At 40.1% G+C, this 27,847-nt stretch overlaps 1 protein-coding gene across 2 annotated transcripts; it reads left to right on the top strand.

The window, feature by feature from the left end:
* The first annotated feature begins 279 nt into the window (after positions 1–279).
* Positions 280–27,847, top strand: gigyf2 (GRB10 interacting GYF protein 2). 2 transcript variants are annotated; one of them, XM_088337056.1, is made up of 29 exons: positions 280–396; positions 1,708–1,759; positions 1,917–2,076; positions 2,296–2,391; positions 3,531–3,639; positions 4,242–4,347; positions 5,431–5,471; positions 5,566–5,598; positions 5,682–5,783; positions 9,467–9,672; positions 9,768–9,909; positions 10,311–10,493; positions 10,567–10,727; positions 12,152–12,308; positions 12,396–12,562; positions 13,035–13,129; positions 14,235–14,363; positions 14,440–14,570; positions 14,636–14,736; positions 16,167–16,307; positions 16,413–16,571; positions 16,820–17,077; positions 19,061–19,183; positions 19,267–19,536; positions 22,012–22,211; positions 23,954–24,108; positions 24,204–24,400; positions 27,018–27,183; positions 27,262–27,847. In XM_088337056.1, exons 2-29 carry the CDS (start codon positions 1,722–1,724, stop codon positions 27,327–27,329), a joined length of 3,894 nt encoding a protein of 1,297 aa, XP_088193182.1. In that variant the 5' UTR covers positions 280–396; positions 1,708–1,721; the 3' UTR covers positions 27,330–27,847. The 2 variants fall into 2 exon arrangements, with proteins under 2 accessions (XP_088193182.1, XP_088193183.1); XM_088337057.1 differs by lacking the exon at positions 280–396 and adding an exon at positions 879–898.

The following is a 27,847-nucleotide window of genomic DNA, read 5'->3' as shown; positions in this document are numbered from 1 at the left end:
ACTAGAGTCCTGGACAAGGCCCGTGCTGCCCCATTATGATTGGCTACTGTGTCCATGAAGGACACGCCTTCCAAACGTACAAAGGTCGTATTTTGCACAGATGTAGCCTTATAGGGCGTGTCATATCTCTTGTAAAAACCAATCACATTGCAATAGGGCGTGTATTCCCAAAACTCCAGTGGGTTTCCCCCAAAAAACCGAAGGGAGGGGAGCTAGAGTGAGAAGGAAAGGGTGAGGGAGGGGCAGACGAGAGAGAGAGAGAGAGAGAGAGAGAGAGAGAGAGAGAGAGAGAGAGAGAGAGAGAGAGAGAGAGAGAGAGAGAGATAGAGTTTCCACACACACACACACATACACACAACTCGAATTGAAAACCTTGCGCTGTCACGTCAAGCAGAGGTAAGACAGTCTAAATTAAACGCACTGCCAGCACAAGACTGCTGAAAGTAAAGTGCCATATCGTTCAGACAACAACGTACCAAGACTTTCCTTTTACGAGCCACTGTTGTGAAGCCTCTTTCATGTTTACTCCGAGAGGCCTCGGTCCACGAAAAAGCTAGGGGGCTAACCTGTTAGCATGCTAGCCACAAGTGCTGGGGCTATCCGAGGATTAAGCCGTGGTGGCCATATCGAAAATATGATTGAATTAGTCGTTGACGTTTGACAACACGTCGGGGCAAACGAGCGCGATGTTACGTGTGTGTTACTCACATCAACAATTTTGGCTGAGATTGAAGCTGTATGTGTACTTGGTCGTCTACTGCAGTTAGCTTTATTTAGCACCGCGGCTAACACAAGGTTTAGCAATGGTGTGCCTTTTTAAAACGTTCCATTCATCTCGGTGTCATTGAAATAATTCAATGCGACGGATTGGGGGCGTCTTAGTGCGCGAAGCAATGCGGTAAACCCTATATTGACCAAGTGTGGAGTGTTTATATTGCCAACGTGACAAAATGAGATGAAATATTCCTGTAGTACTGTCAAGAGTCACCACCTTAGCTTTAAACCATGAGCCAAATTGATTTTATTTGTGGAATGGAAGGGTCATTAGTTTAATCTAATAGATTCACACTCGTGTCACTGGGGGATTATATGGTCTGGGCAATTATGGTCCATTCATGTCGCACAATTTCCCTTAAATGTTTAATGCACGCCTTTACAGGACAGCGGGTGTGTCCACATAATTCACTATCCGAAAATTGTCGACGTGTGTTGTCGTTTCAACTACAATGTCTGTCATCTTCCTCATACATTTTGCGTTATGTGGCAAATTACACGTGGCTTATCCTGAGGTCCCATATGGTGAGTGTGATTGAAAGTAAACTGCGCTCTTGTGGCTGTTTTTAAGTGACTTTAAATTGACAGATTGAGTTTCAACGAGAAACAATTCGACACATTCCGACTTGTGCTTGAAGTGAAGAATACTTCCCCTGTCAATTACAGGTGTCTGGCATAGTCACATACTCACTTGAGGAGCTAAAATAGACTGGGCACATCGAAATAGTACACTTGTGTGTCTGTCAGTGGGGCGGGCTCTGTCGTGGGGGGCTGGGACATCTTATCAGGTGACTAAATCTTTGCTCAAATTCAGTAAAACTTGATCGATGAGACTTCCCTGATTATGACCTATTATTAGCCCTCACTCCCAAAATAAATAATTTGCAAATAGTGAAATCAATGTATGATTTTTTTTCTTACTTGATTTTACAGACCTTTAAGGAAAAATGGCAGAGACCCAGATGCTTAACTTTGGACCGGAATGGTAAGTAGGCTTAGGATCAATCGGGTGATTTGTTGTGATAGTAGTTTTCATTGGAAGTACCCCTCCCCCAAATGAGTGCATCCTTTCTGGACATGTTCATACTTGCAGACTTCCAGCTTGTTGTTCAAAAATTCACTAACCTGTTGGGTCTTCACAGGCTTCGTGCCCTGTCTGGAGGTGGAGGCACCAGTGGCGGAGGAAGCATTGGCAGCACCATTGCTTCGCCACCTCTCTCACCTGCATTGCCAAAGTACAAGCTCGCAGACTATCGCTACGGAAGAGAAGAAATGTTAGCACTTTATGTAAAAGACCATAAGGTAAACATAACCTCTTCATCTGATGATTCATTTTAAATACAAAGCCCACTTATCAAATGTTTAAGTGATGTCTGAATCTATTAGATACTGATAGCCAATTCACAAGAATCCATTTACTCTAATGTGAATATAAACTGTAATGCAACCAGGCTTAAGTGTGTGTATCAACTATTATTTTAAGTGTCTTTTTTTTTTGTTCATGTCTGTTATTTTTACTAGATCCCACTAGACTTGCAAGATAAGGCGTTCCTTCCCATATTGCAAGAGGAGCCTTTGCCGCCTTTGGCACTTGATTCTTTTGCAGAGGAAGAAAAGGTATAACTAGACATTCTAAAATCTGTTCATCTTCTCGAAACCAATTTTTCATTTAGAAGTGACTTCTTTTTACTTGCTGACTCAAATCATATCCAGTTTCCATTTGTTCTATGGTAAACAAGTGGAAATTGTCTCACGACAAGATGGTGTACGCAATTACTTTTTACCATGATAACGTCCAGTGTTTTACTAGTTATCTTGTTAACCCCGAAATGTTCCTGTAAAGTTAGCCTTAAATCCCAATCCAAGACATATCCAAAGTAAATTGAATGCTCTTCTTGAACCGTTTGAAGAATATGGTCTCTTTTGAAAGGTAACACTATGAAGTTTTGTCCCAAACTGAAAGTCACTGCAAGTGCTGCTGACTGTGAGTAATATAAGTTGGAACACAGAGAAACTGAAGGGTTTTATTCATGCCTTCCTGCAAAAGTGTGTAGCATGGACAGCTTAGCTGGAAGATATGATTTGTAGTTTACTTTTTTAAATATTATTTGGATGGAGTTAGTCAATCACTTCAGATAGAATAGTTATGTCAACAGGCTAAAGACCCATTGGGTGCTTCTTGCGTTGACTCCTGTGTCACCTTTTTTCCGAATTTCACGTCATAGTCGCCTGATGATTCTCCAACGTTGACCCTTGTGCTGTCAAGACGCACACGTATATAGAAGTGCTGGTGCCGTTTTGTGATCATTCCCTAACACAGATGCCGAAAATTTGTTTATATATGAGGAGGAGAGTTAACCACCTTGAAATAGAGATCCCTGGGCTTTTGTGGTTAATTGGGACAAGGACCTGCAAAAACTGAAAATTCGTCAAGTAGCGTCACACTTTCATAAATGCCCTCAAAGGGTTAAACTTACCTCGATATGACGTCATTACAGGTTCAGAGTATACGACCGTGACAAAATAACAATTCTAGATCTACAAATAATAACACACTAGCATAATTGCAGTTGAATGAATTTTATTGTCATTATACAAAATTAAAACAAAATTGGGGGGCTTGTCCTTTCAGTATAAGTAAATAATTTAGAGAGTGGCCGGCTAGCCGCGTGCTAGCATCGGGTGTCCACATAGCCGCTTTTTTTGCACTTGTTTGAAAGTTGATTTTTTTTTTTCGGTTTTGTTTGTCTTTGCAGATAAATGGTACCATGACTAAAGGCTGTGCAGGTTTATGGCGGCAACAAGTGCGAGGAGGCGGTGCAGCAGTGGGGGCGCCTAGAGGCCGAAGTACCTCAAGGGGTCGAGGTAAATGCTTCTTAATTTCCTTTCTAATTTTACAGCTGTGGCAGAATTACCTTCAACGTGACGTAGAAAGCTGTGTCTGTGCCTTTTGAGAAGAGCTGCAACAACTGCAAATACTTAAGATGCCTCTGAGGGCTCCCACCTTTTGGGCCCAACTCAAGACCAGCGCTTTTCGGATAGTTCTCTTTTGCTCTCCCCGCGCACCTTGATGTCTATACAACATGATTATTAAATGTTTGCATGTAAAGCAGGGGGTCTCGAACCTTTTTCAAACCGAGCTGCTTTTTGTTACTAGATAGCCCAAAGGGCACCTAGTATTGATATGCATTTCTAAAATTGAAACTTATTATTACTATGTTGCTATTATGTTATTACCAAGTTAATTGTTAGAATTAAGGTTACTTAGACTCAGTCAAGCCGCCCCCCAAAATATTTTACTTTCATAATGAGCCAACACTGGTAAGCTATTTCCAGAACAAGTCCACGGGCACTTCAGCTGTTCTCGGGGCACACACACCCAGGCACCATGTTGGAAACCCCTGATGAAGAGTAATGCAGTGATTCTTTACTTTGTCTGCTGTGTGTGTTTTTTTTTTTTTTTTTAGGCCGCGGAAGAGGCGATGGCGGGTTTTACCAAAGAAGTTTTGATGATGTTGAAGGTTTCGGCCGCGGAGGCAGGGAAATGCATCGTTCTCAGAGCTGGGAAGAAAGGTACTTTCATATCGCTTTCAGATTTCAAGTTTAGGCATTGCCAATACGCAGATAAGAAAATTTCCTTACAGAGACCCCTCGCTATTTCGCATTTCTGTTGTTGCTTGTTCACTCCTTTGTGGATTTTTAATTGAATTGTCCTTATTGTCCATTGATACTAACATATCGTTTATTGTGGTCAGAGAGGGCACACAGCAAGACCCTGCACAAGGGAGATTGTGTGTGCATGTTTTGGGTTGGCGTGACTGCTTGTGTGCACGACTGTGATAGGCCGGTCTGTGTATGCTGTCAGTCAAATAGCCAGAGTGGGCATGCGCAGTCTACGTTTCTGAATCAAAACAATCTTGATGCACAGCTGAGGCTTGCTTTTAGCGGTTCCTAACAGTGAAAATAAATTCATCAATTAAAACGGATTCTGAGAGAAGTCAGAAGAACACAAAGAAATGCGGATTACCAGCGGGTGCTTCATGAAATATCTGTTTCGGGAATCGATTGAGGTGGGGTTGGGAGAGTAAGAAAAAGCGAGGCTGCAGGTCCGTTCTACTGCTACAGCTATGTTAACAACTCTGCTAAGCAACCACTGATGACCCTGTATTTTGCCAACACCAGGCACATTAGCCATGTAATGGATGACCTAGACCTACAATTTGTGATAAACGGCTACATTTGCAACTCTTATTTTAACCATCCCAGAAATCTGTCTCCATTCGGGACACGCAATGCTAGCGCGCAGCCACCCTAAATTGCTTTTTTTACTTTGAAAGGAAAAGCCCTCCAATTTAGTTTTACTTCTGTATAATGACAATAAAAACATTCATTCAACTGCAATCATGTGTTGTGTGTTATCTGTAGATATACAGTTGTTATTTTGTTGCAGTCGTATACTCTGAGTCGGTAATGACATCATCTCAAAGTAAGTATAACCCTTTAGGGGCTTTTATGAAGGTGAAAAACGACATTGCAGATTTTCAATTAGCGGGTGGTTCTGGTCCCCTTTACCGCAAAAGCAGAGGGATCTCTGTACACTGTTTCATAATTTATCTTGTAATCTATTCTGATCTACTGTTATTTTTTGACCCACAGAGTTGATAGAAGGTTTGAACAGCCAGTTCGAAAAGACCCTGGTAAGTGATGAAACTGCTTTTTAAAATAATGTTTGTACATTGATGGTGGCAAACACTGACTTGGACTGATTTTCTCTATTTCCATGTACTGCAGATGGTGCCCCAGGACATTTCCAGATGAATCCCAGTAATTATTTTCAGTGGCAACTTATCTGAAGAACTGACAACTTCCCTTGACTCTATTGATCAAAATGTCCCATTCGTCCGCAGTTCGAAACAACTATGATGATGCTGGGCCAGGCCTGTCGAGGAAACATGACTTCACACGCTCTGAGAGTGAGAACTGGCGCACATCTCGTGATGATCAAAGCGGTAAGGATGGTGGAAAAATGGGTCTAACGCCTGTTAGATTAATATCAAGACATGACTGGATAATACTGATCGGTTCAATTTGAACACCTTATCAACTCTTGTTCTGTTGAGTCTAAAAATGAATTGCCATAATTTAGCATAATCAAACAAGGTGTGCAATTGCAATAGTTATGCATGCACCCAGGAAACGTGTCTTGGCTTGGTCTTGCTGTGATACATTGTCTCATTGTTTGCTATGAGTTCACATATATTGCAGAGACTTAGATAAAAACAAAGACTTTTTAGTGACGGCCAACATGCAGGCTTTGGGCTGGTCCCTCCGCTTTAGTCTGCCTTATTGTTGCAATCAATGAGTTGCATTTTTTTGCCTAGCTCAAATATGTTATTGATGTGTCGGCCTCACAAAGGTAACAGACAAATTTGCATCAATTTTTAGACATCATGTTAGTGGTATAAGCACATTAGATGAGTGGTTAGCACATCCACGGCACAGTTCTGAGCATACGCAGATGTTGAAATGGTATTTAAATTAGACTGAAAAATAAATGTGTGTAACCTTACTCATGATTCATTTTTATGAACCATCATTATGCGCAAGTGTGCACAATGGTGATAGAGATGCGTAAAGAGAAGTCAAACATTTACAACTCTTTTAAATTGTAAAATTAAATTGGCAGAAGTAAAATGGACAGTTTGAGTAAATTTATAGCTGTAAACTGGTCGTCTCCTAATGTCCACTTTTGGAAACGCCTAGACCTATCCATAGATAAATGTGTAAAATACAATGTTTAGTTTTTTGATTGTGATGAAATTTGAAAAGGTACCAGGTAAGGCTTTGAGCTATTGTCTCACCTGTTTTCCATCTTGGACGCCCATGCAGGCATGTGATTGCAAAAAAAAAGAAAAAGAAAAAAATAAACTCAGATCAGAATAAAAACCTTCTGTTCCTGTGTGTTCCAACTAAGATTACTCAAATGTTACGAGCACTTGCAGTGATTACTTCAGTTTGGGACAAAACTTCAGTGTGTTACCTTTCAAAAGAGATTAAAACAGTCCTTAGTCTCCAAACAGTTCAAGAACAGCATTCAATTTACAGTGCATCCGGAAAGTATTCACAGCGCTTCACTTTTTCCACATTTTGTTATGTTACAGCCTCATTCCAAATTGTATTAATTTAATCTCTTATCTTAAAATTCTACACAAAATACTACATTATGACAATGTGAAAAAGTTTTTTTTTTTTTACTTTTTTTGAATTTATTAAAAATAGAAAACTAAGAAATCACATTTACATAAGTATTCACAGCCTTTGTCATGAAGCTCAAAATTGAGCTCAGGTGCATCTTTTTTCCACTGATCATCCTTGAGATCTTTCTACAGCTTAATTGGAGTCCACCTGCAGTAAATTCAGTTGATTGGACGTGATATGGAAAGGCACACACCTGTCTATATAAGGTACCACAGTTCAGTGTGCATGTCAGAGCACAAACACCAAGCATGAAGTCAAAAGAACTGTCTGTAGACCTGCGAGACAGGATGGTCTTGAGGCACAAATCTGGGGAAGGATACAGAAACATTTCTGCTGCTTTGAAGGTCCCAATGAGCACAGTGGCCTCCATTATTCGTAAATGGAAGACATTTGGAACCACCAGGACTCTTCCTAGAGCTGGCCGGCCTTCTAAACTGAGCGATCGGGGAAGAACAGCCTTAGTCAGGGAGGTGACCAAGAACCCGATGGTCACCCTGTCAGAGCTCCAACGTTCCTCTGTTGAGAGCGGAGAGCCTTCCAGAATGACAACCATCTCTGCAGCAATCCACCAATCAGGCCTGTATGGTAGAGTGGCCAGACAAAAGCCACTCCTTGGTAAAAGGAACATGGAAGCCCGTCTGGAATTTGCCAAAAAGCACCTGAATGACTCTCAGATCATGAGAAACAAAATTCTCTGGTCTGATGAGACAAAGATTGAACTCTTTGGTGTGAATGCCAGGCGCCATGTTTGGAGGAAACCAGGCACCGCTCATCACCAGGCCAATACCATCCCTACAGTGAAGCATGGTGGTGGCAGCATCATGCTGTGGGGATGTTTTTCAGCAGCAGGAACTGGCAGACTAGTCAGTATAGAAGGAAAAATGAATGCAGCAATATATAGAGATATCCTGGATGAAAACCTGCTCCAGAGCGCTCTTGACCTCAGGCTGGGGCGAAGGTTCATTTTTCAGCAGGACAACGACCCAAAGCACACAGCCAAGATCTCAAAAGATTGGCTTCAGAACCACTCCGTGAATGTCCTGGAGTGGCCCAGCCAGAGTCCAGACTTGAATCCGATCGAACATCTCTGGAGAGATCTGAAAATGACTGTGCACAAACGTCTCCCATCCAACCTGATTGAGCTTGAGACTTATTGCAAAGAAGAATGGGCAAAACTGCCTAAAGATAGGTGTGCTAAACTTGTGGGATCATATTCAAAAAGACTTGAGGCTGTATTTGCTGCCAAAGGTGGATCAACAAAGTATTAAGCAAAGGCTGTGAATACTTATGTAAATGTGATTTCTTAGTTTTCTATTTTTAATAAATTCAAAAAAAGTAAAAAAAATAAATAAAATTTCACATTGTCATAATGGAGTATTTTGTGTATAGTTTTAAAATAAGAGATTAAATTAATACAATTGGGAATGAGGCTGTAACATAACAAAATGTGGAAAAAGTGAAGCGCTGTGAATACTTTCCGGATGCACTGTACTTTGGGTACGTCTTGAATTGGGATTTTAGGCGAATTTTCAGGAACGTTCAGGGGTTGAATAAACTAGCTAAATATATACTAAAATGTCAGCCTGTCTTTTCCATCAATGGGCAAATGCTGGGCTTTAATAAATAACATGTTTTTTTAACATGAATAAAGTAAAATCTTTGAGGAATGTACTTTATTTCAGCATCTTTTTAAACGTTTAAAGAAGAATGCAACATGAATATATTTTTAGAACTATGTTTTCTGTGCAACCACTAGACCAAACACAGAGTTCTGAATTATTTTCCTGAAAAAAAAAACAAAGCGGTGAAATGGACTGGTATTTATCCATCTGCGATGAGTCCACTTACCGTCTTCTAGAACTTATCTCGGTTTCTCAACGCTATGATAAATGAACATCCTGTGATCAAATTCAGTGGACGTTGAGCTGAAGGATTACATTTCAAAAATAACTAATGAGAATGCCGTGTCTACACTAGTGGTACATATTACTACAAATACATAAAAATCATAATTGAGGTCGCTGGTTCAAGCCTCGGCCGAGTCATACCTAAGACTTACAACATGGGTACTCATTGCCTCCCTGCTTGGCGCTCAGCATTAAGGTTTGGAATTGGGGGGTTTGGTCACCTAATGACTAAAATGGCTGCGCCCTGTTTGGCTGCGGCTGCATCGGATCGCGACAGTTTAACTGTACGGGTCAGATGTATCAACATTTCGTTCTGTGTGCATTGTTACAAAGAATGACAATAAAAGTAAATTCTATTCTATTCTATTTATATGAGAAAAAAAAACTTTTTTCAATACAGACTTACCCTAAAAAGCAAAGTAAACTCAGTCTAAAAAAGGTGAAATGGCGGAAAAAAAACAATCTTTAAACTGTATTGTCCAGTATCCCTTGTAATGAAGCCCATTATGATCATTTATTTTTTTTAGATGGGTCTAGGAATACTTTGTGGCATCCAGACCAGCGACGCCGTGCCCTGTTTGACTCGCGGGAGGACGAACGGAGCTACAGAAGGCAGCGGTCGGGCAGTGGCAGCCTGGAGGATGACAGGGACGCTCTGCCCGAGTGGTGCCTGGAAGACGCAGACGAGGAGGCGGGCACTTTTGACTCGTCGGGGGCCTTTCTCTCACTCAAGGTAAGAACAGAGAATTAGTTTCAATCTGCTGTTTTTCATAGATTAACTTTGTATTACGTTTCCATGGAGAGTATAACTATCTGTTGCTGTAACAGAAACCCCACAAAGAGCCAATTCTGGAGGAGGCGGAATTGGATTTTAAGCGCTTGGATGATTGTGAGGAAGCCCTAGAGGAGGAAGACAACCGGCCAAACGAGACCGAAGAAACAGAGGCCAAGCAAGATTTTGACCCAAAAGGTTGGACCCCTTGAAATCTATTTCACTTGAAATAAGAAAGCCAATGAATGACCTGTTGCCAAAATATGCTAAGCAAAAGCAGCATCGACTACCGTAAATTCCAGACTACAAGAGGGCACCTGATTCGCTGTTTAAGCAAAACTAAGGAAGATACTCAACTTTGTTTTCTGCTGCATATTTCACTATCTACAGCTTGGTATCTGCAGAATATGATTATCTTTTTGGTGTCATTTTGTTTAGCTTTTTTCAGTTTTTATAAATTACCGTTGTTGTGCCAAAAGATCTACAACAGTAAAGATTGATGTTGTGTTCTGATATGTTTCTCCCTCTACTATTAGTATTCACGGGGGTGAAAAGTATGTCAAAAGATATGTTATCTGTTGCCATTCCACCAATCCCAGAGTCCCAGAAAACTACTAAGTCCGTTTCGCCGAGCCATCCCAACAGAACGGAGGACTCCCAAAAGACAGCTGAAAGGCAACCTCCCCTGGAGAGACCACCCGAACCCTGCAAAGTTCCCTTGCATGTCCCCATGTGCAACAGCATGACACTTCCCATGACGCATATTTCCCCCACGTTCACAGGTGACTTTTTGGGGATTGGAAAGATTTTTTGGAAAGATGACAATTATCCAAAAAATGTATGTGTTCCTCACAGAGGTTCGCACACAGCCATCCACCTTGCAGAAGACAATGGAGGGTTTGGTGGGGATGAACAATCCCCTACCTTTTTCTTCGAATGTTTTAACCCTGATAACAAGGCCCAATCCCATGTCACATGACACAGATGAAGATGAGGGACTGAAACACTTGGAGCAGGTAATTTAATAATGATGTACTCGGGAGTTTCTTGCTTGTAGACTGAGTTCTGTTTCAAAAGTTGTGTTTTATATGATTTGACATTTCAAGTTACGATATAGATAGATAGATAGATAGATACTTTATTCATCCCCGTAGGGAAATTCACACTTCCAGCAGTCTACCCTGTTGTTTATTAACAGATGAACATGATGCCCCAGGGGTGCTTGTAGCGAAGTGGATGACGTCACGCCAGTCCAAAAATTCGACATCCCTGCGGCAGATGGAAAACTTTTCTTTGTGAAAATCCAGGGATACACCTCCTCGTGTTAGCAAGTCCGCCTCCTCTCCGATTCTGCCCGGCTTTCGTGTCTCTGTTTAGCGGCGTTGAAGCCGGATTGCTCCGGGTAGCTCCGGGTGGCTACACGTTAGCGTCCGGAATGCTAAACGTGAGCCACGTTTCCGCAAAACACAGCAACTGCGCTCCCTGTGCGCTTCGATGTTTTCCACCAGCACTCGATGATCTTATTTGGTCGTGAGTTCGCATTTACCATGATTACGGATGGTACCGAAGACTTATAACGCCGCTAGCCGCTTTGCTAGCTCCGTTTTTTCCTCCACGATGGGCCCCTTCATCACGCCGGCACGAGAAATCTTCAGGGCAAGGAGTTAAAATTCCTTGAATACACGCATTTCTTGTGCGTTAAAACCCATGTCCATAGGATAGAAGTAATCCATAGTGTAGTTGTCAAAACGGGAAGAAAAAACACCGAAGATAGGAGCAGACAATAAAACAACAGGGCAGCTGCTGGAAAAGGCAGCCGCTCGTGGCAGCGCCGCTTTGATGGCAAATATAGTTAATTGGAAAATCCTTGCGGTTCATTTTTAAAGGGATTCGAACTTATGCATGGTGAAAGGCTATACATGCAGAATGCTGAAGTATTTGAAGTTCTGGATGTAGTTCTTTAGCACGACAAGGAGTACTTGTAGAAGTGCTTGCAGTCATTGATGTTCCTTGAAATGTGAGTAGTAGTAATTGAACACTGCAGAAACATTCTTATCCCACTAGCTGAATATTTTGCTCATCTTAATTATAATGTTCCATAATTTCATTGTATTTTTAATGTATATATTTAGTAAAGTAAAAAATATATCCTATAAAAAGGCGTTCAAAAGTATATTTTTATCAGTATTGTAGTAATCTGAGGTGTGCCTATTAGTTTGTCCAAGGTGGCTGCCATTCCGAAGCATCCTAGGTGCAAGAATCTGGGATATCCCAAATAATTTGTCCAAGCAGGCAGACTTTAGAACCCACTGTTTATGCTACGTTTGATTTTGCCCTCTGCCCAAAATTTTGATGTACTATACTGATATATTTTGTACTGTCATTAGTATATAACTACCAAATAAAACATTGTTGGCTTTCACCATCCTTCTATCACCAGGAGGCAGAAAAGATGGTGGCTTATCTCCAAGATGGTGCTGCGGATGATGACAGACTTGCAACAAACACACAAGAAAAGCCCAAACCTGCAGGTTTTCCACTAACCCACAAGGCTGCACTCAAGTGGTTTTACAAAGACCCTCAAGGGGAAATCCAGGGTAAGATTGGTGCAGCAACTTTCAAGAAAGGCATATGAGGATGTCCATGTTCGCATTTTGGAGATATACCTTTGTTGTTGTCTACAGGACCATTCAGCAACCAGGAGATGGCAGAATGGTTCAAGGCTGGTTATTTCACTATGTCTCTCTTGGTTAAAAGAGGCTGCGATGACATCTTTCAGACGTTAGGGGAGATGATGAAGATTTGGGGGAGGGTCCCATTCATGCCTGGTCCTGCACCTCCACCTCTTCTGGTGTGTGTTCACTAACGTGAAATCTTCTATAATACAAATGTTTTTTCTTTGAAAAGAGTTTCAGAGATGTATCACATTTCTGAAAACTCCTTTATGGTGATGTAGTCCATGTCTTTGACATGGTTATCTGTTTTTTTAAATTCCCATCTTTGACTTGTTTTCTGTCTTGTTAAAATCTGATTTGAATTTTTTTTTCTTTAACACCCAAAAAAAGACTCCAATGACAAATATTTGTGTGTACTTTGTGGTGCACACAATTGATGGCTCTTATGAGTGTGTTATGAAATATTGTTTTTAAAAAATGAATTTCTAGGCTTTTTTTGGGTCATATTTTCACAATTTTACTGTACACCATTTCTTATACACAAGCATTTTATTAAAAATCCCAATTTCCCTCAAATACTATATTAACGTTTTCACCTGTATTACAAGAGTATCAACTATTTGTATCTGTGCTTTAATGCTGATGCAGGGTGATGCAGATCAAGAAAGACTGAAAAGGCAACAGGAGCTCACTGCCCTCAACCTTTATCAATTGCAGCAGCTTCAATATCAATACCTCTTAAGGTATGGCCATTTGTATACCAGCTCAGTAGCCTAGATGGTAAGGCGCCCGCTTTGAGACTGGGAGGTCGGTGGTTCGCGCCCCGGCCGAGTCATTCCTAAGACTTAAAAAGTGGTCGGCGGCGCCCTCTGTTGGCTGCGGCTGCATCGGCTCGCTACAACGGGTCAGGTGCAATCGACATTTCGCTCTGTGTACATTGTTACACAGAATGACAATACAAGGAAATTATTATTATTATTATTATAAAGTTTCAAACAGTATTCTGTAAATGGAGACATTAGCATGTGTCTACAGGTCAGCTGCTATGGGGATAAGTGATAAAATGGACAAAAAATGTACCCCCCTGCAAGAGTAGTGCTGTATTCCATACTTAAATTGCAACTAAAATACAAGCAAACATTTTCCTCCAAATCATTGATGAAATAGTGAGTCATGTTATTTTTAAGAATATGATTCTGGACAAAGTAAAACAATTCCCTTAAAAGCTACCTCAAAAAGTACTCTCCTGACTGTAACAAAGTATCATCGATAAAAACTTGGAAAAAATAGGTGAATTTGAATGTTCAAATATTGACAATTTCTCTTCCACTACAAAAACATACCTGTCAACCTGTACGGTTTTGCCGTACAAAGTACGTTTTTTAATGCATTTTAAGACGAGTACGACGTACAAGGAAATCTGTACGGAAAAACGCAAATTTGTCAATCGCATGCGTCTGCCGCCTGGGGGTTTCCCATCATGCATTTTGTACGGGAAATTACATCAGTTTGTATGGGCTTGGAGCCGTGGAGGTTGACCGGTATGCAAATACAGTCATTAACATTTTCAGTATTTTTAGTACTGTCATCAATTTTTATTTTGGATTCCTTTACTTTAAAAAGAAAATATTGACAGTAATATGGAATCAGAATACAAATCTGCCTTATAGCATGCTCTTACAATTTGTTGTGTTGCGAAATGACAAGTGTATATGTTTTAAAAGTAAATTCAGATCTCCACCGCCCAAAAGAGCACATTTGTGGATGGCCACACACAAACATGCCCTGGGAAAAGCACCTACAGCTTTGTAATGTATTAAAAGGTGAAATATCTTTGTTGTTTTTTAGGCAGCAGTATGCTCAGGCTCTGGCCCAGCAAAAGGCTGCGGTGTTAAGCTCTGCTCCCCTCCAACAGCAGCAACAACACCAACAACAGCTCAACCTGCTTCAACAGCAATACCAGGCTCTCAAGATAAGGTTTGTTTTGCATTCAGTTTTCAGAAAAATAGTACTTTTCCCTTTTGTTCTAATCTAATTTATTCTTTTTTTGCAGAACATCGGAGAGCCTTCTACCTCCTGTTACACGTTCCCTGTCTGTGCCCGACTCCGGTTCTGTATGGGAAATGCATAACCCGCCCTCTCAGACTCCCTGCACGCCTAACCTTCTGCCAGCTCCATCGACCAGTGAGTCAACCAGCTGTAAGAAAACAATGTCAGTGTCACACCTAAATGTTTTTTTTTCTCAACAGCATGGGATGGCAGCAGTGTGTGGGATTTGCCAATAGACTCCATGGCAAAGGCGCCAACTATTGAGCAGATGCAGCAGTTAGAGAAAACAAAGGCAGCAACGGTATTTTTTTGCTTATTTTTTAGAAAGTTCAAACTATAGTAAAACACTTTAAGACCAACCTATAAATTATTGGACATAAAGAAATTAATTTAGAACCAAACAAATGCTGACGTGCAAAAATGCAGAATTATCACACTGTATAACTAAGTTTCAGTTAAGTTTAGCTTACATCCAAGTTTCTCAGCCTTGTCTTGGTTGTGAAATTAATTGTGGTTTTGATTATTATTTCATACTGTTTGTGAATCCAGCAGTATGTTTGGCTTTTTTTTAAGTTTACTAAATCATTTAACTGGTATGCAACATTTAAACCAGTGACTGTTTAGCAGAAAGATTAAAAATACAAGTGGTTGGAACTTAAATAAAATTACCAATACTTGTGCATAAGACTACTATGATAAGAGTAAAATTACTTATGCTACTTAATTTTTAACTAGAAGTACAAAAGTGCCAATTTGTTAGGAAGTTATTAAAAAGAAAGAAACTTGATGTAATTAGCAGTTGACCTTCGACTTTAGTTGCATGATATTTTTTTAACCTTTTTTTTTTTTTTTAGATATTGGGTGAAATGGTTTTTAAACAGTTGAAGATTAACATTTTGGAATAATGTTAACATATCACGTTTTATTTTCCAGGCATTAGTTAATAAAAGTAACTTGTCAAAACCATCTCTTAAACAGAAATAAGTAAAAACCATATAAATGTAAACAAACTAAAGAATATTAAACGAAAATTCGTCCTATAACTTATTATCACAATGGCGAGACGTCTTGTTTTTCCCACCAAAACCATACAATACAGCCTACTAGGCGTGGACTACCTCTGGCTGTTGTTACTCAATTACATGACTAATGTGTGTTTGACAAAATTCTAAAGTGAAAAATGGCACAACACTGAGTTGCAAATATGCACAACTCTCTTAAGGCAGAACCAGCCGAGCACGCTACAAGGCAAGATTGGTAGGCATAGAGGGGCGGTTAAGCATATAAACATCCGGCACCTCCACTGACTTTAACAGCAGCAACAAGTAAATGTAAAAAGCGTTCAGTGTCATATTACTGACATTTACATTTTAAGAGTTAAAATAAAAAGTCATTGTAAAGAAAACTACTAAAGCTTTTACGACCTGCATAAACGTGTCTATTTCACTACGCATCAAACACAAGCTCTGCTCTCTAGAGGTTAAGTAAAAAAATAGGTAACCTTCCCACCTCTGCGGTCAGGTGTAGAAAATTGTTCAAATTCTTATTTGTTTTGTAAAATGCAAATGTATACTGATGTGTTCTACAGGCATAGGTTACTTGGCTGTTAATTTAGGCAAAAGGAAATTATTTTTAGTTTAGTCTGTCCTGAAGGTAAAATGCTCAACTTGATAAATATATCCCCTGAAGAACTCTCAGTACCTCAACTTTCATCTTTGCATCTTTGATCAGCTGGAACAGGAGAGGCGTGATGCTGAAATAAGAGCTAAAAGAGAAGAAGAAGAAAGAAAGCGCCTGGAGGAGGCTCTGCAGGCTCATCAAGAGGAGGAGCGCACGCGCCTGAAGGAGGAGGAATTGGCTAGACAAAAACTGGTTGGGCACATCGAGCGTTATCTTTTTTGTTTTTACCAAATTGCTTGAAACTCTTAACAATGGATTGATAGGGCTGACTAAAATTGGTATGCTGTACATCTGTAGGAGGAAGCTCTTAGGCGACAGAGAGAGCAGGAGGAGGCACTAAGAAGGAAAAAGGAGGAGGAGGAGAGGCTAGCACAGGAAGAAGCAATGCGAATACTTGAGGAAAGGAGAAGAGAGGAGGAGGAGAGGAAGAAAAGAGAAGAGTTCCTCCGCAAACAAGTAAGGCCAGCCCTTATCCGTTTTCATCTATGAATGGACTGAATTTTTAATTGCTGAATAAGCACAATTTGACAAAACACGTTTACATTATTTCACAAACTGTGTGGAGTATGCACAAGCATGCACATCCTTCTATGTTATCAATTTTTGGCAATATTCTGGTTTGTTAAGAAAGATCCTAACTGTTAGCATCATTCATGTATAAGCAGCTGGCCTGTTTTTCACATTTCATGTCTGACTCTTAACAGGAGGAGGAGCGCAGAAAACAAGAAGAGATGGAGGCATTAAGGAGGCGCGAGGAGGAAAAGCTCGCCTTAGAGGAGGCAGCAGCCCAGGCAGCAGCCCAGGCAGCAGCCCAGGAAGCTGCACTTGCTCAACAGCAGCAGGAGGAGCAAAAGAAGAAAGAACAAGAGGCACAGAAACAGCAGGAACTGCAAAAACAGAGGCAACAACAACAGGAGGCGCTCAGGAGACTTCAACAGCAGCAACAGCTTGCACAGATGAAGGTGAAATACATTTTCTCTAATAACTCAAAGCTTTAAAAATATTGGCCTCTTTATAAAAAAATTATATGCATTGGTGGATACATTTTTCAATTTTTGTAGGCAAATGTATTTTCTTGTTGTTTCTAATTCGTAATTGCTGATAGTAAAACTTCATCAGAAGGGCAGCATTAACAGTACTAGTATTTTTTAAATATGGTTGGCATAGACATTGATACCTTGGTATGGTACCTGCGCCTCTCTAGTCAAGATTACCTCTTCTGCCTTAATCTGAGCTACAAAAATCCCTGTATGATCTTTGTAAAGGTTTTATATGTTGAAACTTGTAATGAGCAAGACCCACTATTAATAACATTAGACACCTCTTTGACATGGTGTTTGCTGAGTAATATTTTATTGTGTGCATTTAAAACATGACCAAACACACGTATTATTTTTATTTTAATTAAAAAAAAAAAAAAAAAGAGAAATTACCGAAAACATGCATTGTCTACTTAGGTTCTCCCAACTAGCCACTTGATGTCCTGCTTACTTTCTTGTGATAATGTGACATCAGTTTCCTTAATATTTTTTTTAATTACACTGTTTTTTGTTAAGTAATATATCTATAATTTTAATACCTTAAATGAGAAAACTACTATATGTAAAGAGTTGAGGCAACAAAGCAAACAGGTGTGTCCAAAACTGCCGTTATTGTATTAAAAAAATGAATCAATAAGCAAGTTCATGGCAGCAGTGAATGACGCATAAAGAATAAAGGTATTTCGGTGCCCGGTAAACTGCTCTGCTTACTGAGATTTCTGGAAGTAGGTGTCATAGGCAGTGTTCATTTTACCTCTGAAAAGTGATGGGTCCTGGGGACTCACATGCTCAAAAATATATGGGTCCCAACAGAGATCTATGGGTCCCCAAAATTTTGTGTTATCGAGGTTGAAATTGTAAATCGGCGACAAATATATAAATCGATATATTCATTCAGTTTTAATCATCACACTTAATTGGTAATACAAAGCAGTTATCACTTCAGATTTTTCAGTTCACAAAAATACTGTACATTATACAAAATAATATTGCTGAAATATTAGTCTATATATTCATGTAGTTTTAATCACTTCAGATTTTTCAGTTCATATATTCTTCGTGGTTTGCTGACCCGCCACAGTTGTAATGCCTTCTCATGGCCCAATTTCAGCAACGGAATTTCCATAGCTAATCTGTGGTTTTCATTGTCGTTGTGCGGATCCAATGTGCTTTTTTGAAAGTTCCTATTGCGAAATGATTATTGCAATCCAATTTTTTTTGTCACGCTGAGTGCACGCATCACAAAACATGTAGCCTCCATTATCATCCTCCTCCTCATAGCGTAACCAGAAATATAATTGAGTCCATTTTGGCAGAAAAGTCCTTTTCTTGCTAGGAGTATTCTTTTGTTTATCTTTCGTCGAATCGTTCGCTTCAAAACACGTGTTTTACTTGCCTTTGCGGTCTTCTGAATAATTTCTCTGCCGTTTTTTCGTGCCGGAATTATTGCCGTTGTTACCACTTTCTGTATTATGTTTCGACTTATTACCGACACTGAAGAAATTACCAATTTTTTGTTGATTTGCACCTAATACCAACTGTTTTTACGGAGGCATACTTCGCTTTCACTCGACAACCACCAAAACAATGACGTCATCTCGAAGCAACGAGATCTTGTTTGCCGAGATCGGCGCGAGACCAAAGCAACAATGGCGGATCTGCCTGACAAAAAGTTTAAAGTGCGGTAAATCTTTGTTAAAAAAAAGAATAATCGGGTAATAATGACAATTTGGTGTCAAAAAAGTTGCGTCTCAGGGACGCATGTTGATTTGACACAATGCGTCCCCAGCAAAAATGATGCGTCTAGGGCGCAGGGACGAAGGCAAACGAGAACACTGCATAGGATTGGAGGCTTTTTTTTTTTAAACTCAAATATAAAAAATGTTTTTCATGCTCTGTTTTTAGCTTCCATTGTCATCAAAGTGGGGTCATCATTCTGCCAACACTGGTAAAAAGAATCAGAACACCCTCTCACTGGCAGAAATCCAAAAACTGGAAGAGGAGAGAGAAAAGCAGGCACTAGAGGAAGTAAGATTGTCCTGATCACCAGACTGCTGCTAGTATATTTAACTTCCTATTTTGTACTATTCTAATACCAATATGCCTTGCAGCAGCAGCGTCAGCAACAGAAACTCATGAAGCTGCAGCAGCACCAGGCACTGCAGCAGGCCCAGCAGGCCCAGGCTAAGCTGTCAGGGTGGGGACACGCTGCCAAACAAGCTCCTGTTACCAAGTCCTTGCTGGAGATTCAAAGGGAGGAAGCGCAGCAGATGAAAGAAAAGAAAGAGCAGCAGCCGCCACAGCAGCAACAACAGCAGCAACAGCACACTCAGCAGCAGAATCACATTTTCACCCAGCCTCCCCGACCTCAGAACAGAAATGTATGTGTCCCCTATTAGACAGGCGATCCAAGAGCTGTTTGCAGGGCATATTAACTCACTTTGCAGGACAAGTTCAAAATAGACTTGGACGCGAGCAAACAAGGAAATCATGTTATCTTTGCTATAAAATACTATAAACTCTGGACTACAGTGCACAGCTGATTAAAAGCAGCATGTGCAAATTCAAGTAAAAACTCATCTTTTATTTTAGTAAAAGCCATTCCATATTTTATGCCGGAGGGTCAAACAGACATAGAGATGAACTCCTTTACATCCATTTCTTACATTTGAAAAATATCAGAAAACACATTATCCTATGATTAAGACGCTCCTTTACCGACTCTGTCTGCAGCTGTCAATTTTAATCAACAAACTAACCAGTCATTATTAACCCTCGTGGCATGCAATTTTTGGGTAACACAATTTGTCAGTCTACAACACTTGGAAGTTAACTTAAGGTCTGAAAACTCAGCCATTAATGATTGTTTCACTTCCAACCCCTCAAAAGGTTCAGTGGTATCAGACCTATCCATACTCATCTCGGCTTTCATTTTGTCTTTTCACTTGTAAATTCCAGCTGAAATGATAAGCCTAAGTATGGACGGAGTTCCGGTGCAGTGATAGTGGTCCAGCGCATTATCATTCTCACCCTTGTAAGTTAGTCATCGCGACTATGTGTTAAACAGTTTCCCCGTGGTCTGTCCGGGGCACACAGTGGCTAATCGATTGGTGTGCTGGAGACATGTTTTTGTTTTCATTTTTGAATCGCTGAATGTTTTGTCCACTCATGTCTTCTTCGGCATATTCTCGTCACCAAAATCCTTCTCAATGACTTCTTCCTCCACATCGTCACCCGTTTCGTCGTCGTTAGAAACCTCTTAGGTTTGTCCTTCTTTTGCCAAGTAGCCAGGTTCAAAATCCTTATTTGGATAGTCTAAGGTTTCAGAGAAAGAAACATTTTCCCGGTTAAGATTTTCCTTCCATGAAAAATTGCAGCGCTTAATCGGTTGAGTATTTTCTTTACATCCTGCCCAAGTCTGTATTGATGCGTTATGTTCGCTGGGTTGGGTTAGCCCCCTATAGACATCTTGCCAACAATGTCACGATCCACTCGGATTCAAACAGCTGACCAACAGAAGTTTAGAATCAAACACATTTTTATTTTAATTGTTTACATTTCCTACGGGAAACACTCAGATATGTCTTTCCCACCAATCGTTCAGTTGTTTATCTTTGAAGCAGTGCAGGGTGAATATGCCCACAAGTGCTTCGGCTGTCCCAAGAGGCACACACACGCAATTCAAGGTCACAACACTTGATTATGCAACAACAAAGTAGAGAGTACAACAATTCTTTTGCAACTCTTTTCAAAAGTTTCTGCAAAGTAATGCAAAAGTATTGTCACCCGTGTGATGTGCCACAGTATGCAATACCAGCATCATGGGGCTGCAGTGGTTGGCAGTCAGAATTATTATTATTGTTGTTATTATACTTGGACTTAATCGCAACTTACCAATATTTTTACTTTGCATACAATTGACTCCACTGCACTAAAGAAAAAAATACCAAAATCCCGGGAAATGCATTTAAATACACCGGGTTTAGGATAGGTCAAAGACTATGAATTATAACGGGTGTCTATACGTCCAAATTATGTACATAGCACACTTTAAGAGGCTCACTCCTAAATGCAATAACATATAAATCACAGCACAATGCCATTTTCAACAGCCACGTGTTCTTGCAACCTGCGGGATATTTGAGCTCCTAGGTGTTTACTTTTCAATGTTCACTTTTTGATTAAAAATACCAAAAGTATGAAAATGTACATACTATGTACCTGCATGCCACGTTGGTAATTAAAATGGCATTAACTTATATGCACTTGTGCGACTAAAATGATAAATACACTCATTATATTGTTTTGATATCGGGCAGAAAAACGTCACGTCATATTTGGAAAAATATACACTAAAATGTTCAATCAGCCGACACTACTTAGAAAAATTCTTAGATTTTTCTTTAATGATTTTTGTCGAGATGATCCCCCACTGATTCTGCCAAGACTGCAATCTTGCCCCAGAGGGACAGTGAGGATCTCAGACATCTAGTCCGCGTCATTAACCAGATTACGAGGCAGTTGGCTATCAAAGGGAGTTCAGTTACTTGCACATTTTAATGCAGGACCCCGACAGGCACTGAAGCTGGGGAGATAGCAGGAAGGGCCCGGCGGGCGTCCCAAGTAGCCCACGACCATCCGCCCTGCGAGAATAAACAAAACAAGCCGCTCTGTAGTTAAAGGTACACTGTTCAAAATGAAGGGAAAATGTAGCGGCTTGTAGTCCCGAATTTAGAGTAATTAAACAACCTAGATTATAACAAAGGATAGGGAAAACTGTTAAAAAAATATGATTGGGAAAGCACGATAAATTTTTTTCTTACCGGTATTTATCCAGCGTATATTGTTTTCTTTAGACCTCCCTAAGCGGCTCCGTATGGGGCTCCGTAAACATCACCCCATGCTCAAACTGGGCTGAGGACTCGAGCAGTATCTGGGGGGACACCAACAACTCCAACATGGGCTTCTGGGATGAAGCCGTGAAGGAGGCAGTCCAGCAGCCTCCACCCACTAAGAAAGGAAATGCACAGAAAACCAAGGGCAATGCCAATCTCAGGTATGACTTGATGTTGTCATAACTAAACAATGTCCAGTAAATGTCTCTTTAGACTTTTTTTTTCATGCTTTCTTTGAGAGTCCAAAAAGTTTTTTTAACCCCTTAACGTTCTTGTCAAATTTGCCTAAAGTACCAATCCAAGACGTACCCAAAGTAAATTTGATGCTGATAATAATAATAATAATAATTTCCTTTGTATTGTCATTCTTTGTAACAATGTACACAGAACGAAATGTCGATACACCTGACCCGTTGTAGCGAGCCGATGCAGCCGCAGCAAACAGAGGGCGCCGCCATTTTACCAATTAGGTATGACTCGGCCGAGGCGCGAACCAGCGACCTCCCAGTCTCAAAGCGGGCACACTACCATCTAGGCTACTGAGCTGGTCTTGGACCATTTGCAGACTAAGAACTGTTTTGGTTTATTGTGAAAGGCAACACACTAAGGTTTTGTCCCAAACTGAAGTCACTGCTAGTTCTAGTAATATTAAGTGATCTAAGTTGGTACACACAGAACCAGAAGGTTTTCATTCTCTCCCGATTTTTCATTTTTGCAATCAAATTCCTGTGGATGAGTGTAGCATGGGTTTCTTGGCTGGGTAAAAGGGATGAGACAAAATCCTAAAAGTCTTACTGGGTACCTTGTTAAATTTGATCACAATCTGTAAACCTAAACTTTGTATTTTACAATTTTTTTAAGAATAGGTCTAGCTGTTTCCAAAAGTGGCTAGTTTGGAGATGACCAGTTTACAGCACTAAAACGTTTGCAACTGTATTTAATTTTGGCCAAATTTTTTTAGACAATTTGAAAAAGATGTGAATGTTTGGCTATTCTTTCTGCAGGCATATTACTATTGTGCACAGTTGCGCATAATAATGGTGCATAAAAAAGAATCGTAAGTGACGTTACACATGTTTATTTTGCGGTCTAGTTTGAATGCAATCCGTACATCTGCATATTGTTAAATTTAGAATTTCATGGGTTAGCCAATGTAACAAACATCGTTTGATTCTGTTTCTACTGGCTAAAGATATTCAAAGCTAAAGGAGGCAATGTCTGTTTTATCAATACAGGCCCCCATAGGCTAATGTGGGCATTGGACGGTGAAGAAAAACTTTCTATTGGTTGAGAGTGGTATCAATTAAAAGGTTAGAGGCTAACAGCCATATTGGAAATATTTTTGTGTGTTTATTTGTAGACAGATGAATTGAGGCAAGGTATGTCCAACAATGCAGAAAACGTTTAAGGCGGATTTTTTTTTGTCTGCATTATCGTGTGTTTTGGAGTAAGTATCTTAGACTCTTGGATTCACTGGATAGGCCTGGATCAAACGAGTGAATGCTTAGAGAAAGTCTTCAAAATAATTTCATTACTAGAGGATTTATCGGTGAGCTATCCCAGCTTTATAGTTTGCAGTTATCTTGTTGTAGACTGATCGTGATTTTTCTGTGATAGACATTTTGAAATGGTAATTATACCCTGAATCCTAAGCGTTTAAGCTAACCAATGATATCTGGCATGACTTATTTAAGTGACTGGTGACATCGTACAAAACCCAGATTTGCTTATTAAGAGTCCAACGGCCTGCTGGCGGGCCAACAGAATGTTAAGGGGTTAATCATAGCTCATTGCAGTTTTTTAATTCTCCAAAACGTTTGAAAATGTTTTTCATATTTGTGTAAAATGTGTTTCATGCCCACCTTAACTAATTTTGCTTCGACTCTATTTGTTTGTCCACAAGAAATAACTCCACAGGTGGGCGAGCAAACAAGAAGGCAGAAGAGGAAGAGAAGCTGCTCAAATTGTTTCAAGGGGCCAACAAGAGTCAGCAGGACGCCTTCATGCAGTGGTGTGAGCACACTTTGCATAACCTCAACACCGCCAACAATCTGGATGGTAAATGGATGTGCAAAATGTTTGGCGCGGATGGAGGCGGGGACGCCGGTTTGTGCTAACGTTTTTCCTGCCTCATGCTCGCGATTTCAACGCAGTTCCTACGTTTGCGTCATTCTTGAAAGAAGTGGAGTCAGCGTACGAGGTGCAGGACTATATTAAGGCCTACTTGGGGGACACTCCCGAAGCTAAGGACTTTGCCAAACAGTTCCTGGAGCGTCGTGCCAAACAGAACGCCAATCGGCAAAAAACATTGTCGCCGAAGAACCAATCGCAATCTGGTAAACAGCAACAGGTCAGTGAGAAATATACGAATGAACGCTTAACCTATGCGTCATCAAAATAAAATTCGGATATGCACGTGAAGAGTAATGTTCGTAAAAGAAAAAAAGCATGCAGGTGTAATGTCGTGAGTCCAACACTGGCCCTAACATATGTGGCACCAGTTGCCAAAACCAAAATGCAGATTTTCAATGGCGACATATTAAAAATATCGAATACTTTATTGTGCACCATGAAAATATAGTAATAATAAAATGTCTGTTTACACTAGTTTTACCCTTTGAATTAATTTACAAAGATGTCTAAACTAGGGCTGCAGGATTTGGAAAAAAAAAAAAAAAACGAGTTGCAATTGTTCTTACCCGTATTGTAATTTTGATGCCATTTTCGATTTTAAGGAAAATTGCATGTCTGTGCTTGTTTTGGTTTTTGGGAGAACTTAAACATAGTGACATGCAAACGTATGTCAAAATGACCTTATTACCGACTGAGAATAGACGAATGTAACAAAATGGCAACTCGAGATCTATAAGTAAAAACAGAATTGCACTTGACTTATTGGTCTTTATTGTCATGATACAAAAGTACATCAAAATTGGATGGGCTTTTTCTTTCAGTGAAAGGAAGCGATTTAGAGGACGGCTGACTAGCGTCACGTAACCGTGACTTCTGCAAGGTTTCTGTGACGATAAACCCTTTAGTGTTCCGCCGGCGGGCCGTCAGACTGTTGTGAAACAAAGGCGTTTCTTGTGATGTCACCAGTCACTGTAATACGTCATTCCGCATATCATTGGGAAGCTTAAAATGTTGGGATTCAAAATATGAATACCTTTTAAAAAGGTACTCTTTACAGAAATATTCTGGTCAGTCTGAAACGAGATAATCTAAAACTATAAACAGTAGCTCACTAATAACATGCTGTGATAGTCAGCTAATGACACGATTCTCCGCAAACATGTTCTCATTGCATTCAGGGGAATCTAGTGAATCCAACTGTGTAGAATATTACTCCAAAACACACGATAATGCCAACAGATAAAAAAAAAACCTGCCTTACAGCATTCCTGCATCGTTTAATGGTCCTAGTTTTAATCTGTTCGTTTCGCCCCATAATTCCCTTTTGAGGTAAACAGACTCATAAGATGATTTCCAATATGGCTGTTGGCCCCTGACCTTTCCATTGACACCTTTCTCAATCAATAGCAGGCTTCTTTTTTCAAGGTCCTTATCCTGTCATAGCTTATAAAGGCCTGTATTGAAAAAACTGACATGGCATTCTTTGGTTTCAAACAGCCAATAGTGACCGATTTGAGTGTTGATTGACTGACACGTCGGTTAGCCAATGAAATTAATTCCCAGCCTAAATATGTGCATATTTCTGATGTGTATTCAAATCATAGCTGAAAATAAATGTTAGCAATGCAACTCGGGATTCATTTTTGTGTGCGACTGTCGCGCGCAAGTGTGCTCAATCAGTGATTGACTTCTGGAAAGAAAAGTCAAACATTTACAACTTTCACAATGTTTAAAAATTGGCCAAAGTAAATTACATGGTTGCAGAGGTTTTAGAGCTTTAAACTGGTCTTGAGACTTATGGAAACGCTTTGACATTCCTTTAGAAAAATGTGTTAAATACATTGTTTAGTTTTTTCAGATTTGATCAAATTTGACCTGGTGGTAGCGGCGGGGGGTGTTTGGGTCATTGTATTGGTGCTATGCCATCTTTACAGCCATTAAAAATATTTGAAATCATGAACGATCAGTCACACATTATTGAGGAACATAAAAATGCATGTGTTGGTCATAAATTAATTGGCCAAATACGCAACTGGTATATTCCGCATGGTACGTATGGGTGCTTGAAATCATTGAGAATGCTTGAATTTTAATTTTGAGTTTTTTAAAGATTGAAAAGTGCATAGTGTTTGGGTGAAGTGCTTGTAAATGCTTAGAATTTTTGCCATGTTTCACAACAAGTTTGCTTAAAAATGACGCTCACACTGCTCTTTGGTTGCTTCGCTTTGCTATTGTATTTCTTCTCTGGTGATTAACACTAGTTGATTTCCTTGGTATGCCATTGTCTTATTAAGCGTCATCGCCCCCTACAGGTTGCGCCCAATCGGACGGGTACACTATGAAATGTGAATTAGTGCGAGGATTAAGTTTTACCTATGGACACTTAAAATTTTAGTGGTAAATTGTAATGGCCTACATATTAGTCATTTTGTACCCTAAACACCTATGGGAAGAGATTTGCCCCAAAAATATACACATTGTTCAGAACAACAAATACATTGGTGATTTACTCAAGATCTAAAAATCATATCTAAATTCACATGCAAAATTAAAAATGGCAGATGTAAATTACAGATGAATATGTGGATGTGCAAGATTTATGACTTATGCTGGATTTCTTTTTTTTAATGGTACTAGAAAAGTTGAAAAATTGGCCTTGAAAGTCCTTAAAAAGTGCATGTATTCGGAAATTTGTTGTATTTTAGTTTTACACTTTCGTGTCGTTTTACCAGGAGTTGACTCTATTTATGTGTCTCTTTTCATCTGTAAACGTGTTGTAACATTGGAAAAAGGATTCTGTGTGGGGTGTAACTTGATTAAAAACCCTTTATCAGGCCAATCACGCAAGTAGTCATCAGAAGCAACGTCAGCATCAGCCGCAGCATCAGCCGCAGCATCAGCTGCAGCATCAGCCGCAGAATCAACAATGCTTTGAGACGGTCACCTCAGGGAAGAAGAAAAAGAAGCAGAAGATGGTCCGTGCGGATCCCAGTCTTCTAGGTGAGGGCCAGCGGCCCCGTTGCGACTCAATAAGGCCGAGTACGCGTCCTTACTCTGTTTTGCTTGTTACGCCGTTAGGTTTTTCTGTTAACGCATCGTCTGAGAGGCTGAACATGGGAGAGATTGAGACGCTGGAGGAGTTTTAAGGGAATGCAGCCAAGCAAGAAACACACACCCTGACGGGAAGCCAACTTTTTTCTCAAATTCAACCTCGACTCGGCTGTGTTTCATCTTTTCTTTTTTACGACCCTCGCTCAGTACTCTACGCAGTCTGGCAAAATCCTACGAAAGAGCAAAAACCACAAGTGTCAACTAAGGCTATTCATTTTGCCATTCATCTCTGACATATTATTCTTTCAATTTGGCCTTTTTTTGCCTTTTTCCTCTAAAAGAGATTTTACCCGCTCTATTTATTGAATTTGAGTTCAACTTTCCAACACATTCTCTTCCTTTCATTTTGGTCCCCCACCTCCGCTGCCCTATGATGCTGGTTTTTGGTGGGCAAAGACAGCAAAGTTGAGCCCAAGGATCGGTGCCTATATTATGTCCTGTTTTAAGGACATGCTCGAAGTCCCAAGTAGTTATCTATTTCTTGTAAAATAATAGGCTGTTTAAAAAAAATAAACTTACAATTTGCATCTGTATTATAATATATGGAAAATGA

The sequence above is a fragment of the Urocampus carinirostris genome, chromosome 1 (assembly GCF_059441175.1).
Source record: "Urocampus carinirostris isolate Australia breed hairy pipefish chromosome 1, RoL_Ucar_1.0, whole genome shotgun sequence".
Classification (NCBI taxonomy): Eukaryota; Metazoa; Chordata; class Actinopteri; order Syngnathiformes; family Syngnathidae; genus Urocampus; species Urocampus carinirostris.
Note: the sequence above shows the minus strand (reverse complement) of the source record. Positions and strands in the feature narration are given on the sequence as shown.

What these genes read in the sequence shown, in the direction of transcription:
- gigyf2 (XM_088337056.1), top strand. Translation starts at nt 1,722, where the DNA reads ATGGCAGAGACCCAGATGCTTAACTTTGGACCGGAATG. An exon ending in AAGTACCTCAAGGGGTCGAG is followed by an intron (nt 3,640 to 4,241) that starts GTAAATGCTTCT and finishes TTTTTTTTTTAG; the next exon opens with GCCGCGGAAGAGGCGATGGC. An exon ending in GACTGAAACACTTGGAGCAG is followed by an intron (nt 10,728 to 12,151) that starts GTAATTTAATAA and finishes TTCTATCACCAG; the next exon opens with GAGGCAGAAAAGATGGTGGC.